At 51.7% G+C, this 13,138-nt stretch overlaps 1 protein-coding gene across 3 annotated transcripts in view; it reads left to right on the top strand.

The window, feature by feature from the left end:
- The first annotated feature begins 5,655 nt into the window (after window positions 1-5,655).
- The window catches only part of GPSM1 (G protein signaling modulator 1), a 72,167-nt gene continuing 64,684 nt past the window's right edge, over window positions 5,656-13,138 (top strand). The window contains exon 1 of one of the 3 annotated variants that reach the window (XM_083808051.1): window positions 5,656-5,845. Coding sequence is in view for 1 of the 3 variants with exons in the window: in XM_083808048.1 (XP_083664174.1) it covers window positions 6,309-6,370 (62 nt within the window). In the remaining 2 variants the exon portion in view is untranslated. The other 2 variants (XM_083808049.1, XM_083808048.1) reach the window with 2 other exon arrangements.

Raw genomic sequence — 13,138 nt, 5'->3', positions numbered from 1 at the left:
TACCAATAGCCTTTCACTGCCCCTTTGTTTTAGCACGTGCATTTTCATCTTGTTCGTGTCATCCGAACTGAGCTGTTTTTGGGAGTGGTGGATTGACATTCCATACCCTTTTTGACTGTGTCCTGTACTGGACTAAGAAGGCTGAAGATACTTGGGTCATCCCAGTTGCTTTTCTAAAAAAAAACCAGTTCACTATTCGTTTCTTTTCAGGCCTTTGAAACTGTCTTTGCATTCTGTTATTTGCTCAAAAATCAGCATTAATGGCGCCGATAGTGTGCTATGTTAACCGTGCCCATTAACATTCCTAAAATGGGAATTATTATTCTAAGAAAATGTTGTTTAATGTTGTCATAAAATTGTCTTAGTATTCTATTTCACTTATTTTCAAGTGGAAGAAATGTAGAAAACACCACCACCACCCCCAAAACTGTACATCCTGCCATAAGCACCTGGAAGGGCTGGGATGTAAGTAGTGACATTTTTGCATTGAATTTCATTGCTAATTAAGTAGTTGACGTGTTCAGACATGAGCCCGTGTGGTTAGACTGCAGCTCTTTGGTTATAAACAGAAAGTGCTTCCTGTCACAAGTGCTGCTTTGGGGACCGGAGGGCTATGCAGCCCGGCGTTCAGAAGCTCCGTGACCTTGCGGTGTGGCTGCTAACACCACACGGAGCGGTCTCCTTTTGCGCCTTCCATTTCTGGTCCTGAGCCGTTGGCCAATTAAACAGAAATAAACGCTGTCAGTTACACGGGAGTATTTGGGAAGCACTTGCAGAAACTTGGCTAAGCAAAGGAGTTCAAGTGTAAATATTGGCAATCTGTTTTAAAAACAAACCCAAACACGCTTGCTTGTAATTGATGCCATTACCAACTGTTCCAATTTAAAAAGGAAAGAAAGCCCCCTTCCAAGGTGAGAATGTGTATTTTCCCCCTGGGCTTTTAAGTATAACAAAAGATGACTTCTTATTTGAGTTAGTGTTAGTAGGCGGTTTTCCCAGACTTCCAGCAGGAGAAATTGGTTATTTGTCTGTTGGCTATTGGAACTGAAGCTGGTGAAACAAACCCTTTGCCATCATTGTAAATATGAGCTAATCGTGAATAGGAGCTCGGGGTTATTTGCCTGAGCAATAAAGCTGTGATAAAAACGTCTCTAAGAAAAGCCTCCTGTTGCTGACACTCAAGTCTTTCTTCTTACCAGTGGAAGAGAGGGCTGGGCGTGAAAGGCTCATCCTGGGGTGGGGAAAGGAAGCTAAGAGCACCCTCGGTGTGTCACCTTCCAGCCTGTGGGAAGGGGTTCGACCTGGCCTGACAGCCCAATAACATCCTACCCACCATGACTCTGGCTGCTAGCTCTGGGCACTGTAGCTCTGGGTGTGAACCTGAGCCCCAGGGAGGGTCTCTTTGCCCTGCAGTTGTGCCTGTTTCAGGCACGCATGCACACAGGTAAGTTATTCAGCGAAGCTCGTTACTCAGAGCTTTCCCTGGGTGTCTGTGCTCCAGGTGCTTTTAAGAGACAACCACGGGCAGCAAAGCAGCTCCTAACTCTCGGATGATCGCGCTTATTTCAGGTATGAATAATATTTCTGGCTGTGAGTCTCTATTACAGGTTATCTGCAGATTGTAATAAACTCTTCTGCGTCTACTTTGGAGAGGAAATAATCATTACGGAGTCCCACTCCCCGAACAGAGGAGTTTTGTTGCCTTAGGACCAGATTCAGTGGAAGGAAGGGTTGCAAAAGCTCTTGAAAAATGTAATTCCTTTCCAGGTCTTGAAAAAAAAAAAAAGCTGTGCATCGCAGCGGTTTTATTTAGACCCATTAGATCTTCCAGATGCATGCAGGGTTCTGTTCCCCAAAGACAGATATTAAACCTCATTCTTCTTAATGTATTGTTTTAAATAACAGGAATGGTTCAGCACTCCTGCTGAAACCCATCCCTGCCCCCTCAAGAGTTTCCTGCATGGCTCTGGGCTGTTCTGAGGAGGATGTTGTTGCAAATCACTTAATTATGTTTTATGAAAATCCCAAAGCCAAAGCAAACATTCCAGGTTCAGACGGGCTGTGTGTGGCCCAGATTTGTACATCAGCCTTTACACCTTCCAGGGGCATTTCTATTATCCCTTTTTTCTCACATAAGGCTAACTTCTCTCCTACCCATCTTCACACCCATTTCAGGCTTATTCAGACTGCTTTGCTTGCAGCTCAGAAATACATTTAAGATCTTCAGAAATTAATTCTCTGCTCTTTCCCAGGAGGAACGGGTAAGAGTGTGTAATTTCATTGTCTCCATTTTACAAACCAGCGTATGGCAGCACCAAGGGGGATGTTTCACAGGAAAGCAGTCCCATCATCCCCTCCCTTCTAGCCCCGTGTTCTTCATCTGGGAAGGAAACGGATCTCGCTGGAACATCCCCCCGCAGGTGTGCGGAGAGGGGGTTTGCTGGGTTATCTTTTCCTTGGATCATTTCTCTGATTCAGTTCAGTGTGTGGCTGTGTGAACATTTGTGCTGGACAAGTGTTGACAAACCACTTTGTCTGCCTGCTAGCAGATCATTTATAGCATCTATCTCTGAGTAACGAGCTTCTCTGAATAATTTACCTGTGTGCATGCATGCCTGAAACAGGCACAACTGCAGGGCAGAGAGACCCTCTCTGGGGCTCAAGCTCACATCCTCTTCAGCCACTTATTAACATTTGAGTAACTGTTGCCTTTTTCTCTTGGCTGGGAAGATAATAGGTCTCTTTATCCTAATGTTTTTGGGAATTGATAGGGACCCTGCATCTTCACGACTATTGCTTTTCTGTCAAACATGTTGGAAGTGAGCTAGGAGTGAAATGATTGTCCGTGGGGAAGAGGCAGGAACTGGATGCACCTGTCCATACACTGGGATCAGCTGTATACCAGGATCACCTGTGTTCTTTCACAGGCAGCCACAACAAAATGAGTGCAAGAAAAAATATTCTGTTCTATATCCACAGAAACTGAGACCACAGCCTGCTTTTCCTTGCAGGCTACCTTTAAAGGAATTTAGAAAATGTCAGCCTTTTTTTCAGATTGCAGTGTAAGAACAATGTGCTGCCAGTTTGGAAAAAAAAAAAAGACAGTTCAAGGTGATGGTGTATAATTCCAGCTGTTGCTAGTAAGAGCTGACAATTATAGTGCCAGTTCAGCAGCGATTCCAGCTTGGGTCTGTCGGTGTTGGGAGCCTGAATTACAATGCTTTTCTTGCACATAAACCCCAGCAGAGGCCACCAGCTATCCATTTCAGGAGCCACAGGAAAGCTACAATGCTAATTAAGAGAGATCTTAATGTCTTGGAGGAAGTGCCTGACTCCTTGGTGTGCCTGGATGGTGAAGACATCAAGGCGGTGGGGGAACGGTCCTAAATCCTCATGATCCATATATGCTTTGCAAAATCTGCTGGCTGGCTACTGCGTCGCTGTTCTGTGTTACTGTCACCGCCTTTCCCTCGGCTTTCTGTGCCTTGTTGCTTTCACGGTTGTCTCTTCTAAATGGTAGGAAACGTGGCGATAGTTAGAGCTCCTCTGTGCTGTGTTGTGATAGCTTTGGATATCAGTGCCTTAAAGAAATACTAAGAACGCCTCAAGGAGTTAAGAATCCCGCAATCCTGTCGCTTAGCGTTGTGATTCTGCCTGGGTTTGTGCATGAAGTGAAGTTGTATCCAGCCTGTGCTCAGACACAGAGGCGTTCAGGAACCAGGAGGAAGAAGAACTCAGGTAATTTCATGGGTCTTGCTCTTTACTAGCAATCAGCGGTGTCTTACAATGAATAAAAAGCTGTTGGCAGTGGTATTTGTCAGCAGAGGTAAGTAATGTCTATCCAACACAAACCCTTCATGTCCTGTGATGGATTCTATCCTATTCTGTATGCTACCCCCTTCCTTGTGATCCATTGTTGTTTTTTGCAGCAGCCCTATTCATATTTAAAGACTATTACTCCACTTCCTCTTGGTCTTACCCAAACTGAACAAATCCATTTCTTTTACCTTTTTCTCATAGGTCACTCTTGAACACATTCATCTGGAGTCATTCTAATTCTCCATCTCTTTCCCAACGTGTGATGCAATGTGGACACAATCCACCAGATGAATTAGTGGTATTTTTTTAAAAGCATTGGGGTTTCTTTCTCTCTGCACACATGTAATCTGCCTGGTTCATTGCAGCTGAGCAAGAGATCTGAGCTGTGGCTTAGGTCCAACTACTTGCAGGGAGCTCTTGGCATGAATATGTAGGGTTAACCAAACCCAACCCACAGCAAAGTAATTGAATTATTTCATCTAATGAATTCAAATCTATTGTGACCCGTTTGCCACTTGTACAAGAAGAGAAAGAAACTGAGTTTGTCAGATGATAAATTATCCATAGCAAATTCATGAATTTTAGGGCCAAAGGGGACCATTACGCTCATCTTAGCCTGACCTCCCGCATAACCCAGGCTGGGGAATTCGACCCGGCGATTCCCGTGTCATTAGCGTGTGGGTGACTCGTTTGCTCAGAGCTCTGTGGAATACCATAGATCTGGCGGGAGCCCAAACTGGAAGCTGGCCTCCACCCGCCTTTCTCTTGCTCCCCTTTCCAGCATTGTTTCTCTAAAGGGCAATTACTCCATCTGCCCACGTTCATTAAATGCCGACCCAGCGCTGTGGGCCCCGGGCAGCAAAGCACCCTCTGTCTCCTGCGGTTGAGGAAGCTCTGTAGCCAGAGGCAAGAGCAGCTGCTTTTCATCTTTTTCACTTTTCTTTTTTCACTTGAAGAGGGGCTTGTGGGGAGGCACGGACAACCCCCTCTTCGGGAAATGCAGAATCTCATCGGGCTGAATGGTTGCTCCTTCCCATGCACTCACAAACGGCTGCTTGTGCCAGGATGCTCGCTGCTCTCTGAGAAACCACAAACCTGGGTGAAACGCTGGCTGGTGTGAGGCATGGCACCCCAGCCTGGCCTGTGGGGCTGCCTGGGGTCCTCCTGGCTGCCTGCTCGGGGTGCTGAGGGGCTCCCTTTCTGCTGCGTGGGACGGCGCTCACCAGGACCCCCCCGCTCCTCCCTGGGCTCTCAGCAGGATGGGTTCTGCTTCTGCTGCTGTGGTTTATCTGCACAACTGAGACCACTCCAAAGCTAAGACACAGATACAACTTTGTTTATGAGCCTTCTTTTGGATTTAAATGCCCAATCAATTAATTCTTGGGAGAGAGGCTTTTGTGGTTTGCTAGTAGGGTGTTATTGATGGTGTTTTTCCCTGAGCAGGATCTCTGCTTGCTCTTGAGAGGGGCTTTTGCGCAGGTCCCTAGGGTGAAACGCGCCAGAAAGTGGGACGTGGCTCTGGATTCCCCACGACCACAGGGTCGGTCCCACATGACCGCACGGCTGACGGGACTGCAGGGCGAGCTGCTGGAACCCGCCGAAAGCCACAATTTATGCCTGCACTTCTTTGGGGAGTCTGCGACGATAATGATGTTTAATTTGGTGTTGCTGGATAAGCAGCACTCATTTACAGGCAGGCTCCTGCCGAGCGATCAGCTCACAAACCTACGGGAGCGTTGCAGGCTGTGGAAAACAGCGGGAGACGCATGCACCATTTGAAGTGCCCTGCATCCAGCTCTGGACACCTGAGGGACAATAAATAAGAGGTGCCAGCGTCCAACGGGACAGCTGCCGTGGGCTGGAGGGAAACATCCCATTTCCGAGCGCGTTCCTCGCCGCCACAGGTCCTGGCTGCTTGCTCGGTGGCTCCTGGCGGCGGGTGCTGGTGTCAGGCTGCCGGGGGGCTGCTGGCGCACCCCTGCTGCTGGCGTGGCTGCAGCTGGGCCAGGTCCCGGTGCTCCTCCAGGTGCGGGCACTTGGTGCTGGGAGCAGAGCCTCAGCTGAGCGAGCCGGGAGAGGTTTTACAGCGGAGCCGAGCGGCTGCGGGCAGGGTGGTTTGCTACTGCACCGAGCCCTTTGTGCGGGAGCCCTGCTCTGCGCCTCGACGTGGGCACCGGGGGCAGGCGGGCACCCCAGGGTGAGGGCACCCCAGGGTGAGGGCACCCCACGGGAGCTGCTTCGCTCCGGGGCCAGCGGCGGCTCCCGGGGCGGCGGCGGCGCGGAGCCCCGCGGCCGGGCCGGAGGAGGAGGAGGAGGAGGAGGAGGAGGAGGAAGGGCCGCTGCCCGCCCGGGGCTGACATCAGCCGGAGGAGGGGCCTGCCCGCGAGTTTCTTTGCTCGGCGCATCACTTCCCGCCGCTGCCATACTCCGGTGCCCGGTCCCGGGCTGCGGCGGGGCCGGGGCCGGTGCTGGGGCCGGTGCCGGTGCCCATGGCGTGCCCGCCCGCCGCCGCCGACAGCCCGGGCTCCGCCGCCCGCCGGCTCTACTCGAGGTGAGCGGGGCCGGGCCGGGGGCTGGGGAGCGGGGCCCCGGCGGGATCGGTCCCTGCCCGCCGCCCCCGGAGCCTCCCGGGCGGCCCCGGGACCCAGCAGCCCCCCGCCGGGTGGAGCGGAGGGGAGGGGAAGGGCAGGAGCCTCCTCCCGGGGAGGGAGAGGGCTGCTGCGCCCAGCAGGAGCGGGGTGAAAGACGCCGGGACGTGGCGCTCCCCCCGTGGGGTGGCTCCTGCCCAGTTCCCAGGACGGGGGGGGGCTGAGGATACCGGGGGGGAGCCGGGGTTTGCTTCGGCACCAGCCCGGAGCCGTCGGCACCGTGTGCTGAGGATGCTGAGACCTCGCCTGTGCTGGGCGTTTTTGTATGGGAGGCTCTCAGTCGCACTGCAGAGACTTTAAGGCTCGGCTTTAAAATTGGGCGCTACACAGATTTGTGCAAGGCTGGAGAAAATAGCTTCAGGCTATCCGGGGTTTGTGCAAATACCAGGGCTTGGCTCTCCTTTTCGTCCAGGTCAAAAAATCAAAAAGTCTGAGCAGGAGGCGATTTGAGGCCCAGCGGTGTTGCTCGGAGTATTGTTGTTTATTCTGTTATAGCCTCGTTGTGTTTTATTTCCCCTCTAGTAGTCACAAGTGGGGGTAACGCAGTGCTTGGATGGGAGGGGGATACTCGTACTGCATGCAAGATAGTAGTTTTCCATCAATTCACTTCCTCTGCTTTGCAATTATTAGAAAAGCAGCTAGTAGGGTGTCTAGTTCCAAGTATGAGTTCGTTAGGGAAGCAGGTGTTTTCTGGTGTGTCAACTCCCGGGGAAAATGAAAAGTCAATGTGGATAAAGCCGTTGGTCTGGCAGCGCAGGAGCTGCAGAGAAATGCACTGGCTTTTCATCAGGCTTGATCTCTTTTTTTGTTTGTTTGTTTGTTTCTTCTTGAAAACTTTTTGGGGAATTGACTTGTCATTTTTGGGATGGAAATCCTGGTGGGGGGCTGTGTACCCCCCCCGTGGGCCTGTCCTGCACCGTAGGCAGCGCTGCCAGCTGCGCAGAGGAGCGGTGGGGAATGTGACTTGGTGACTTAGTCTGGGCAGCTCCTGCAGCGCTCTGTAGGCCTTGGAAATGTGTGCCAGTGGAGCCTGTGCTGCTAGCTGGGGTTGTAACTCTCTAAGTTTCTCTGTAGCTTCACTTGCATTGCCCTGTAGAAACATCTAGCTTGGAATAAATGACTCTAAGCTCTGTCCGGCAGTAGGCATGTCTGGGGTGACTCCTCAGGTAGTAAAGCTATAATGACTACTATCAAATAGTATCAAAGTCTCTCTCCACGTGCGTTTATTTTCCCTCGGGGCAGTAACTCCGGTGTAAGACCTGCGGTGGGCCCCTGTGTGGGCAGGGGGTGCCGGACCCCTCGGCCAGGGAGAGGAAGAGGGCTGGGCTGGGAAGAAGCGTGCAGTGAAATGGGAGCGTTTGGGGCCTGCTGGCAACATGGAGCTCTCTGGTCACACCCCACAAACCTGAGCTGAGCAAGCATGGACATAAGCCTGGGCTGGTGCTTTACTTTCCGTGGTGTTTCAGGCTGGTGCTAATCTACGTGTGTCCCGTTCAGCTGTGTGTGACCTCTGAGGACTTCGGTTGGACAGAATGTGGACTGAGAGGCCCATGAAATGCCTGCTTGCAGCAGGTGTCCTCCTCTTCTCCACAGCTGCAGAGGATCTTGCTTGTCTTTTTGTGCTGGCTGGCTTCAAACGGGTGGGAAGTGGCCGGCACCAAGCCCATCAAATGATTCCCTAGGACCGCGGTTCCTGAGAGTTGTGTATGTCAAGGCAGGGCGAGCCTGCTGCTGGCCAGGGAGCTCTGCTGGGTTTGGCCATTTGCTTTTTAAAGTCCCCCTGGAGGTATCTGAGTCCGGGAGTGAAATGTATAAATCCAGCACAAAAACTCAGATAAAAACATGCCTCGTTCGTTCCTCCTTCCTTGGTGTCCCCCCCCCAGGCCTCCCCTTCTCTTCCCTCGCTCCGTTCTCTTGCGGCGCCGTGCGTTCAGGGGAGCTGCTGGCTGCTGTAATGTTTACGAACTTCTCTTGATTGTGCTGTAAACAGTCTCCATCTCGCTCATTAAAGTCACTTCAGTGGGTACCTGACCTGAATGTGCACCGGGCAATTAGAGTGCTCTCAGAGCACCGGGGATCTTTCTAGAGAAGGTGACTTTCTCCTGTTCTGCTGGGAAACTGAGGTGGAGGAGTTGTCGGCTTTCTGCTGCTGAAGGCAGCGAGAGAGGGCATAACTCGGCACGGGGTTAAGACAGGATAAACCTGTGTTTACAAGGCAAATTGTGGGAAAAACTCCACCGCTAGCGTGGACTCTGCTCTGGAACAGTTCCTGTTCGTTTTGCATAGGTGTCCAAGGAATCACAACACCCTGGCATCCTCCGGTCACTTTCTGGGTTGCTAGTACTTGTTAACTTCCCCAACTTTAGAAGACGGGGTTCTGTGGGGTGGGGACGAGTCGGCGCATCAGTGAAAATGTGCTGCTTTGCACCACCAGGAAGCTGGGAATGGCCCTTTCTTGTCCCTTGGGTATGTAGATCCATCTTGAAACTGCTTATTACATTTGAGAATGTATTTCTTTTTGTGTCTAAAACAGCAATTTTTCTTCTGTAGGCCTATGCAGTTGGTCTGATTTAGGCAGAGAGATGTTCTTAAACAAACAAATAAAAAAAAAAAAAAACAGGACAAACACTTCTAAAATAGCTGTGCTGCATAACAGGTGACATGGACAAAAATTCCCTGGTAGCTTAGTGTGCAGTAGTGGTTATCTTGGCATCTGTTTGGGACAGTTTTGAACAACCTTCTCGTAGTTCCAGCGTTTGTGAGTGGTGTGCTCATCCCAGAGCGAAGCCCAGCAGAACGTTTGTCGACCCGCTGCTGTTCCGGCCTCGGGCTGGGAGTTGGTGTCTGGGTGTCACGCAGGTTGCCCCAGGGCCTTGGCCATCCCATTCGATTCTCCCATGTCCCAACTTTGTGGGACATAGGGAAAGACAGCTCCTCACCTGTATATGTTTTGGGAAGGGGAGGTACCCGATATCTGTACAGTGCCTAGCATGGCGTGGTCTTTGTCTTCTGACCTCTAGGTGCTGCTGCAATACAACCGATTGTCTCGGGGGAGTTAATTTGATGTGTGTGCACATACAAGCCACGATGCTGTGCTGCTCTTCCCCATGCTGTGCTTGCTGACTTGCACGCCAGACCCTGTGCTTCTTGTCTTGACACCCCGTGAAGCCCGTTCCGCCATCAGAGGAACATTTACACTGTATTTGGCCACCCCAGGGCCTGGGCGTGGGTTTGAAGGGAGGCAGCTTTTGACCCTTCCACCCTGGGATGCTGCAGCGAGAGCGAGCGGCACTGCCCGTGGCTGTAAGCAGGAGGCTGGGGGAGTGGTAAGGGTGGCAAAGGTCTTTGGGGTCCGTGGTGCTAACAGCCCCTTGCCATCAGGTTGCAGGTGGATTGCAGTGCCCAGGTGCTGCAATTTGCTTGTCTAACGAGGGAGTCCTGCTCTGGCTCCTGCTGGATCCGGGGCTGGTCGGAGCTTTGGGTGGCGTCTGCACCACTGCCTGCTTATGAAAATCTTCTCGGGTGTAAGTAGTTTCTGTTTTCCTGGTGGGCGTAACTAACTGGGGATCTGTTGCCTATTATTTGTGAAGTAACTGAGCGAAGCAGTGCCTACTGCACCAAAGGATGAGAACCCTTTATGAAGGCTGGGAGAACTATTTGTTGTTAGAGTGATTTAAAAAATCCTTTGTGGGTATTCCTCTGAACCACGACAGCAGAGACTTGGCTGTGATGGGAGACCAGAAATATCTGGGCGAAGGAGACGGGAGCTGGCTGCGCAGCTCGGTTTGCATTCCCCTTCTCCAGGTCAGTGATGAGAATGTCCCAGACACTGGATTTATTCCTGATCTTACATAAAACAGCTTTGTTAGTGCACCGTAGCTACGTGCAGTTTGTGCTCTCCCTAGAGCAAACACGGGCATGTCTGAAGCCTCGTCGCCTGTACTCTCATTTTCTAGCCTTGCCTCCACTCCAGCAGATCTGGCTGATCAGAGAACATAAACTGCATCTTTTTGTGCTGGTGTGGCTGCTTTTTTGCCGTTTTGTATTTTTGCACTTCTGGTGATGTCCAGGCTTGCATTCAGCCTTGCCTGAAGAGCGAGTCTGAGCTGTCAGGCCTTACACTGCGAGGAGCCACCAGCAGCGCATTTCTTCAATTTGGGGGCTGCCTTATTTATCTCCTGATGCTCTTCTGCTGTAAGAACAGCTTTGTCTCCAAACTGCTGCTCGAGTGTACTTTGTCTCCCCCCTCCCAGGCCAGCTGTGTGTCACTGATGGGCCAGCCCAGCTCCCAGAACCCGAAGCCACTTCCCTGTTCCCAAACACGCCGACCGAAGCCGTGCAACACAAACACCGCCTGGGCACGCAGGCTGCGGAGCCCGACCACAGAGCGGGGCTGCTGAATTCTGGGCCTGGGCTATTTATATATCATCAGTGGGAGAGCTTTCCATTCACCGAGCTGCTCTCTCCTTTAGGATACTTTTAATTAAACATTACTTGAGGGAGCCAATTTTTCTAACTGGCTGAGAATTTAAGTGGTGTAAGCGGGATTTTTTTCCTTCTCCTGCTGGAAGCTGAAGGAAGTAGGAGGAATCTTGTTGGCAGGCTACCTGCAGAGGCCACATCTGTCGTCCAGCGCGGCGAGCTGGCAGCGCAAGGCAGGGGACACCCCGCCGAGGAGGTGGGAGGGAGGTGCAGCTGCTGGCTGAGCAATGCCTGGCGGCGTTGTGCAACTACCTAGGGAAGGAAGTGAAAATTTATCATTACAATGCAGTTTCAAGGGTGATATTAAATGAGCGGGTTGCGCTGCAACGCTGCTTAACTGACGTCTGCTGGGGTGGAAGGCCAGGGCTAGTGAGGGCACCTCATTCAACTCCAGGAGTGGGGCCACTGCAGGCTCTTCCTAGAGCTGAGGGTTTGAGGCGCTGCACTGAGCCCTCCACGTGGGGAGTCAAACTCCAAACTGGTGTCACGGCCTGATCCTGCATGTGCCTGGCTGATTCCTGTCCCATGCAAGCATGGAAATGGAGGAGCAAGCACGTGCTGAGGTGTCTCATTAATACCCAATTGTTTTTCCTTATTGTTTTCAATGAAATAAAAAGACCCTGTCAGAGAGCAAAACCATAGACACTGGAGCAATAGCACAAAACCTGAATGGATTACTTGGCAGTGCTACTATCTAGTTGCTACTGTCAGGGTAGAAATAAATAGCTCAAGTCTTCTATTCCCAGTTTTCTTTCAGGATTTTGTCCGAGGAAGATAGGCACTGGAACCATAGGCCTTTGCTTTCTGACTCTCAGCTACATCATTCATAATCTCAAGAAGCTTCATCTGCTTCTGTGAGCCAGGAGGTCTGTGCAGCTGCTATGCCTGCAGGGGTTTCAGCCATCTGATTGTCTTGTCTCCCTTTGTGCTCTCCTATTGCTCTTTGCGTTCCTCTGGAGCAGCCAGGTTCATTGCGTGGCTCTTCTCTGGGAGGTTGTTGTAAATGCACCTCTGCTCCAGATGCTGCAGGAGAAACGTATTCCCCCATTTTAAGGCTGTTTTCTTAATCTGTGCTCATACTACTGACATACCTCGGTGTAGGAGCCATTTCATGTTGAGCCCTGGCTCCACCCGAAAGCAGCTGTTCTGTCTTGGAAGCTGCTTTGAAAAATGTATGGATGAAACTTCGTGCCGTCAGTTGATCTATGCAGTTTGCTCCTTGAGCTGCAGAAAATGCCGGCTGCGTTATGCCCCTGGGAAGCAGCTCTGACCATGCGCCGTGCCGGGCTCCTCGCCTGCCCTGGGGACCCAGCTCCGCTCCCCTCCCCTGCTCTGGCTGCCGAGGGGCAGACGCAGAGGGCTGGTGCCTGGGCAAAGCGTCGCCCCCGAGCCCCCTTCCTGGGTGCTGTGCCGAGCTCGCTGCGGACACGACTCCCGCTGCTGGTCCGTGATGAGACCTGGGGCCATCCCTTGATTTGCTGCCTGCCTGGTGCTTGTGCACAGCTGGGACAGGCGAGTGGCCTGCGCGTGCGTGCAGTGGAGTTTCCCCATGCATTGATTAAAAAATAAACCTGTGCCAATTCCAGGTAGAGCGGAGGGGTTTGCTGTGCGTGTTTACAGGTGGAATTGAGGGGTTTGCTTCGTTATTCTGTCAGAATACGTTCCCTTAGCGTCCTCGACACCCCTGAGGTTTTTGCTGACCGCTGGGCTCTATCTGCTCTTCGAGTATCCCGGCTGCTGTCCTGTGATCTGCGCTGCCAGGATGGCGTGCCCAAAGAACAACCTCATCTGTGGAGCCTCCATTCATGCCTGAGGAGAGCTGGAAAACGTCAATTAATATTCATCTCTCTGTGGCTATTTGTTAATTACTGTTGTTCGTGGTTTGTATTACGGTGCTGCCGAACGTCCCGCGCTGCTGTACCCGACTGAGCGGATCCTCGAAGGGTTACATCCGTTCCAGGCTCTCAGAGTGCTTAGTGAACATTAGTATTTTATTGCAGCCTTGCTGGGAAATGCTGTTCCTGTTTTCAAGGGTGAGAAGTTGTACATCCTTCGGGGTGAAAGCAAATATAGGTGGCAGAGCTGGGAACTGAGTGTCCTGACTCCCACTCCTTCCCTTTGGTGCTTCCTTACCCACGTCAACGAGGTTAACTGGGAACTGGAGACCTTGGGTTCGTTTTGGTGAGCTG

Source organism: Anser anser, assembly GCF_964211835.1.
Source record: "Anser anser genome assembly, chromosome: 21".
NCBI classification, from domain to species: Eukaryota; Metazoa; Chordata; class Aves; order Anseriformes; family Anatidae; genus Anser; species Anser anser.
This window is presented reverse-complemented; position numbering and strand designations above follow the sequence as displayed.